The 6,925-nt window shown below is 48.0% G+C and overlaps 1 protein-coding gene across 1 annotated transcript; it reads left to right on the top strand.

Annotated features, from left to right (window-relative positions):
* Positions 1–268: 268 nt before the first annotated feature.
* LOC119398801 (uncharacterized) lies at positions 269–6,450 on the top strand. Its single transcript, XM_037665617.2, has 2 exons — positions 269–640; positions 6,068–6,450. The coding sequence occupies exons 1-2, from the start codon at positions 577–579 to the stop codon at positions 6,448–6,450; spliced, it is 447 nt and encodes a 148-aa protein (XP_037521545.1). The 5' UTR covers positions 269–576.
* Positions 6,451–6,925: the final 475 nt, after the last annotated feature.

Raw genomic sequence — 6,925 nt, forward strand, 5'->3', positions numbered from 1 at the left:
TTTCGTGAAAACCGATTAATCGCTTAATAATTGACTCATTTGCTAAGGAACTTCGCGACTGGCCTCAAACTCCAATTTTCCTTTGCCGCGAATATACTTGCGCAAAAGCTCCCCTTTTGCGACCTTTCTTGCGATTGCGAGGTCGGAAATTAACTTTTATTGGCCTCCAGCCAGCAGAGGCAGTTGTGGGATTCAAGATCTCCTTCGTGGCGTCTCGCAATCTCTCCTCCATTCGCGCTCCATGATAGGCGATCGCCCCTCGCAACATTGGACACCGAAAAAAAAAAACGCACCGAAAGCCCGCTATCTTTGACACGCGCTCGTGTTAACGAGAAGTGATGTCTTGCAGAGCCGCCGCGGCCAGTTGAAGGAACGCCGGGCTGGGCGCAGCATCACGTAACTACGGTTGGTCCACTTTCATCCGCAATACGCAATGCGTTTCCGGGATATATAGGAAGATTGTGTTCGTGTGTGTAGTGTACGAGGTGTGTTTTCTCGCCACCACATCGCGTAGCGACTTCTACAGCCACTTTAGTGCTCGTTTGAGTGAAAACACCGCATCATCCAGCTGTTGCCATGGGGTTCTTCACTCGTGCTCTGTACGTCATCGCATTCGCAGTTGTAGCGTCCTCCAGGCCCGGTGAGTACACCTTCACGCGTGACAATTCCCTGAGTTCAAAGTATTCCCTGTGCAAAGCGCTAGCGGTGCAGATAAGATGTGTGAGGTGGCGTCGTGGCGCTGAAGTCACCGAAGCGTAGCATTCTTAGATAAAAATAGACGGATGTGGAGTTGTTGTCACCGTTTAATGCGACGACTGCCCCTTCTTCACTTGGTTAATATTACATAGCCAAAAAAAAAATGTGCAATGATTTCCTCAGCTACGAAACACCTAAATAATGCAAAAGAATGTGTGCAAAAACTATGAGTAGAAGTGTCCATAGAAAACAGTGGGATGAACGAAGTTCGGCAGTGCCTGAGGTGAACACGATTCAGACGCTAGAATCAAGCATACGCTATGCAGACGAGTCATTGTCTAACGTTTACACCTTTGTTCACTAAGCATACATACACAAATTATTTAATATTGCTCAACAATACCAGCGTCCGCAGGGGAGTTTTAAAGATATATCATTTGTTTGCAATTGAGTACTACTAATGATCATGGTTAAATCACGTTAGCAAAGAGAACATTCTAGTGGAAATCTAATGAACGGAGTTGCTCTTCGAGAAATGCCGCCGTGTGATTATTTCCCAGTCCAACGTCTTGCTTCTTGTTATTTGCTTGAGACAGTCAAGCAACAGATTCTTTGTAACCGCATGGAAATGCAAAAGCTGTCACACGGATAACTTTAAAAGGGGAGAAAATGCTAGGTGGTATTGATGCTTCGTTGAAGCTGACCGTAAAGTTAATTGGCACTTAACGCGTGAGTCAATTGAGTGTAAGATCGATGAGTATCAGATCGGTTCGTTTGTTCTGTCTGTCAACCAGTTCGGCAGGCCGTTAAATTCGGCTGTAAGCAGCGGAACGGCAGCGACACGGACGACACACAGAGACGGGGACTGGCGCTTCTGGCCTGACCCCTGTACATGCCTCTACAACTAGCCCGAGTAAACACTTCACAATGCTATCGCTTCCGTCCTTTTCAGATGGACCTCATGTCGTTATAAGACTTTGAAATCAGGGGTTTTTCAAAATATTCCTGCTGCCGTTTTAGCCGATGTGTCGTCTCAACCCACTACACTGAATGCCACGTGGTGTTTTAACCCCTTAGTTTGATAAAATGATCAAGGACGGCGAAAGTAACATGCACGCCTGTTGCGCAGCAACCTCATTTTCGACACATAAGAGGCACAGAGTAATCTAGGATGAACTATTAGAGTCTCTGATGAAGTCGATGGCTAGCGAAAGGGGTGCGAACGTTTGCGTTGAGAACGAATATTGGCCCCACCGAGATATATTTTTGTGTAACTCTAGAAGCACGAATGAGGCAGTTGAACTTTCTGAAGTATGGAAGACATAAGTGCACGCATATGTGAAAGTTCGTTATCTCCTAAAATGCATGATCTGAAGCCAACCACGTCGTTACACTTGCCGATACTTCATCCTTAGGTCGAAGGCACTCCATGTTTCTATCGGCTCTAGACACAGGAGCCAGCGATCATAATTTACATCGAAATGTCAGGAAATCGACGTGCGATTGGTGGTGACTCGACATTTTGCTGTGTTCCGCAACTGCTAGCCACATGGGGAACGACCGGGTGTAAAGAGCGCTGCGTGACCAGTCATAACAGCTGGTGACACTTCTATGTATTCCAGACAGGCGCGTAGGCAATTGGAGAGCCAGCCTCCCCCCCCCCCCCCCCCCAAAAAAAAGAATTGGTCCAGCCTTCTATATTCTCGGGCAACTTTTTTTTCTTTTTGACACGGAAAGACTTTCTTTCAAACAATTAGGCCTCCCCGCCCCGCCCCCGAATAAATCCTGGCTAGGCGCCTGATTCCAGATGGCATTAAAGGGCTGTTCTTGGGCATTAAACGGAAGTTCCAGACTGTCTAAATTTTATTTTACCTTGCAGACATAGGCGCAGACAGCAAGCACAGAGAAATTGGCGTCACTGAAGTGTAAACTGGCACATATCGCGCAAAAGTGGCACACAATAGGCTGCCTTATGTCATTTCAGGGCGTGGTGGGCGTGAAGAAGTGACAGTGATGCCCCGCCCAACTTCGTGCCTGTAGTTCAAAGGAAGAAAGATAAGGTTGTGTTGATTTGGCATTGAAAATGACAACCGTGTTTTTATCACCTTAGCCAAGAGTCGAGAGCCACGCCAAAAATACAAGCAATGATTGCTTACGATTTGAATGATGTGACCGTGGGAACACATAAATTTCAGCACGTCTTTCCTCGTCAACACCAGAGCCACTGACTTGACCTAACAGATCTGCATGCCTCGCTCCTTAATTTTTAATGTATTCCTGAATTTACCTGTTGTCGATGATGCTTGAGGATATCAAGTGAATTATGAGGTGCAAAGATTGCGCACGTACGCGTGTCATCGCATCATTGAAGCAGAGCGGACTTAGAGCAGTTTCTTAAGGCACTTTTTTGGCACTCTTATCCTTAATTCTGAGCGTTTTTCTGTTAACAGCCTTAGCTGGAAGTTCGCTATGAGGGGTTAACAAAAACTATCATTGTCACCATCATCATTAACGGCCTCTACCTTATATGGTATTCTGCGTCACCTAGCACCTCGCAAAGCTGCGCCTATGGCTTGCAGTGCAATAAGTCGCACGGTGCGCGTTTTCTTCGCCCTCTTCACCTTCTGCTTCGCTGCCAGAACACATTCACCCAGCGCGCGCTTTCCCACTCAGCCGATTTTCCCGGCGTGGGATGCAGCAAGTCGATTGGGCTAGACAGCAAGTAGATACAGAGAAGAAAGAGAGAGAGAAAGGGAAGAAACTGAAACAGCAAATGGCGCAGCTAGCACAAAGTCGCACAAGGCTGGGTCTCGGCAGAACTGGTCTACTGGAAGCCGAATAGGAAGAGAAGGACGAAGAAAAAGGTAACGAAGAGAGCGCGTGCCGGTACATGAAGATAGTCTTTCCACGTCACACGGCAAACTATACCTGCTATGCTGTAGTATAGACTATGTTACAGACTATGTTGGAACAATTGGTCAGTGAGGTCAAATAACGTGGTAACGTTGGCTCCCCCTTCATTCCCGAAAAGATGAGAGACAGCGACAGTAACATTCACACTCTCGAGAGGTGCGAACGTTGTCACGAAAGAACGCGATCCTGCCTGGTCCCTTCGCCCATGGGCCAACGAAGCACCTAAAGAGGAAGCGACAGGGCCCATTGCATCACACGTGCCAGCATGGCGACCTCGGAGGAAGCTGGCGAAAACGGCTAAGGGAAAACAAAGGCTGCGACACTCCTCGTCTCTTCTTGCGGTGAGATCAAAGCGATCGCGACCGATAGATACCCTGGCGCGTAACAAGAGCCGTATCGTCGGAGCACTTGAACAAGGAGGGAAGCGAGGGCGCAGATTGTCGAGGGACAGCAACTCGCAAACAGGCCGGTCAAGGTCGGACTGACTGCGGCAGCCAATCGCCCCGCTTCCGCTACTACGTCGTCGACTCCAGTGGTCGGAAATGGTCCCTTAAATTAAAATTGTTCTCCGAGCTATCAGGAGCCATGAACCCCAAATGATACACACGCACGCCCTGGTGGAGGAGTGCGGGGGCAATAGGACGATGCTGAAGCGTTGGCAAAAGACAGAGGGCAGCAAATTCTGCCAGGCATTGACACATTCCATGGAGATCTAGAGGCCCCATCGGAAGGCGCATTTTCTTTTTATCCAGTGCGTGTCAGCTGGAAATGTTAGAACCACCTACTTACCGTAGCCAATCAGTCATGGATGCTGTCCTGATAAAACTTGTCCACGTAGGGTTACTCAAGGCAACAAAGAAAGCTATGTCAAAGCACCACCGTTTTAGCAAGAAGACGAATGGGAATCCAGAAGACTTGCAAGAAAATTAACCTGGCAACGGCGCCTAGAGCTTTCAGGACCCCATGCCGCCGTAGCATTTGACGTCGTAGGGTAGGACCCACATTATTCCTTAACTATAAACATAAATTAACTTGCGTGCAAATGGAGCCAAACATTTGACATACATAGACAGATTCATAAAGGTGTACTGAGCCAATGTGGTCAAAATGCAACAACTAAAATTTGTCATGACACAGTGCTAAAAATGACAGTCGGCCGATGGACACGCAATGTGCAGTAAATGTTGTTTATACAGATTCAACGTGCCTCCAACTGGCCGGCGTTTTTATCGCTGTACCTATCTTTCTAAAAAACGGCCCGTCATCCGTAGGGCCTAGTTTACAAAGTTAGTGGTTGACATCACGTGGTGTCGGTGCTGATACCTGTCAATTGCCAATGAGTACACCTTCTTTCCGAAGTCTTCTTTGCAGATGACAGGTACCGAGAGCGACAGCACGCGACGAGAAACACTAAGCCTTTAAAACTAACCAGCCAAGGACTACGATGCACCTATTGACAGGGTGCATACCGCAACAGCAGCAAGTGATACTGATGCATTTTGCGGGTTTAAATATCGCACGTCACGTCACACTCTCATTCAGGTGCTGACGTTACGGCGCACAATTCAAATGTGAAACTTTCGCCAATGATTTGTTTTCTGATGAAAAAAAACTATGATGACGACATCACGGCAGTCGAGTTCTCAAAGAACTAGTTATCAGTCTAAGCCTATACTTTTACTTAAGTGCCATTTTAACACGCACTTAATCGAAGGTGCTAGTGTATATTTGCATTTCACCGCCATGTAACCTCGGCCTCCGTGAGTTGGATTTGAACCCGCGTTTTGGAGCGTACCAGCGCGACACTTTAACGGCTCAGTTACGACAGTGTATAGGGAAATGCCACCTGCGTGACCACCTGCCACCATAATTTCGCATGTTTTATTATGCCTTACGGTTGCCGAGTTCGTAGGCAGTCCTAGGGAACACCTTAAAGTGACAACACAGTAATGACAAGTGCACTAAGCGACCGACACCCGGACGTTGACTTGCGCGCGTTCGGGATAAATCGTCAGGACTCAGCTTCTTATGTGTGTCATCTTCTGTTCTTGCGCCTCCTTACTTCTAACTGAAGACACACTAACACAGACGTAATTATTATCACATTTATAACTCATTAGCTTAGGCATGGCTGACAGCTCTCCGCGCGATGGCTTTTGCAGACATCAACTAAACGTGCGATCTGATAAGGTATCAGAATGCTAACCATTGGCATAAACGTTGCATGTATAGCTAACGCATGTGCTGTCTCCCTTTGTCGATGTGTTCACTGTGGTTTACTAGCAGTGATTATATGATCAAAGCAGAACGCACTTTCCTATCTGCCCACGTAGTCCATGAGCATATTAAAAACACGTACGTCAAAGTCGCAGCTGTTAGATGACAAGGAGGCGCTTGAACTGTTCGCAAACAACATCGTTACGCAGAGGTGACAAACGTACTGATTGGTTTATTTCAGCAAACAAGACCTGCAACGAGGTACTCGAGCAGCAGGTGCACGACGCCGGCTGCCGTTTGATTGGACGCCTGCCCGACCGTTGGCTGCTCCGCTTTGACTCGGTCGGTGGCAGCAACGAGTCCGTGCCGGTGCTGGCCCTCGTGTTTGGTCTGGCCGACCCCACTACTCACATCGAGAGCAGCATGTGCTGGTCCGAGATGACCGCCGCGCTGGCAATGCAAGGCATGGCAAAGGTGGCGCTGCCGGCGTCCACGGCGCGTGTCTTCTTCGCCGCCAAGGCCAAGGTCAAGGCAGAAGTGAGCAAAGCTATTAAAAGAGCTCCCTGGTGCAAGTTCATGTTACTGCGGCGTTACGTTACAATGCAGACGATTGAAACGCAGTGACGAAACGGCTGTGTAGGCTTTCTTATCAGCTGTGCGCTGTAACATAAGGCGATGCGGCAGAGCAAGGCGGCAAACAAAGTGATATATGCTCCGTTCAGGGCAACCAAATGGATACTCCTAACTAAAGCGCCCCCAATGTGTAGAACAAGCACGCAAGCTCGATTTCTGGTTGCCTCCCATCTAGAGCACAGTTAAAGTAGCAGTTATGTGCAGTTACTGTGGCCAAAAGCGCTTTCTCTCGAGTATGCTGCAAAGTACCCGAGGTGTCCCGGTCAATACAGGACGAATGCCGACGAATGTCGTTATTGCTTCACTTTTTCTGCTCGGTAAAATCTTATTAATGTTAAAATCGCAGCACGCACACAGGGCTACGACCGAGTGAAGTAACGTCGATGACTTTACACAGGCGCGCAAAAAGGTGTGAAGAGGCGCAAAGGCATAGGGGCACAAAGCACCATGGCAAATTTATAATGTC

This window comes from Rhipicephalus sanguineus, chromosome 7, assembly GCF_013339695.2.
Source record: "Rhipicephalus sanguineus isolate Rsan-2018 chromosome 7, BIME_Rsan_1.4, whole genome shotgun sequence".
Taxonomy (NCBI): Eukaryota; Metazoa; Arthropoda; class Arachnida; order Ixodida; family Ixodidae; genus Rhipicephalus; species Rhipicephalus sanguineus.

Excerpts from the sequence above, each read along its gene's own strand:
- LOC119398801 (XM_037665617.2), top strand. The coding sequence starts at position 577 with ATGGGGTTCTTCACTCGTGCTCTGTACGTCATCGCATTCGCAGTTGTA. Across the intron at positions 641-6,067 it reads TGTAGCGTCCTCCAGGCCCG|CAAACAAGACCTGCAACGAG; the intron begins GTGAGTACACCT and ends GGTTTATTTCAG.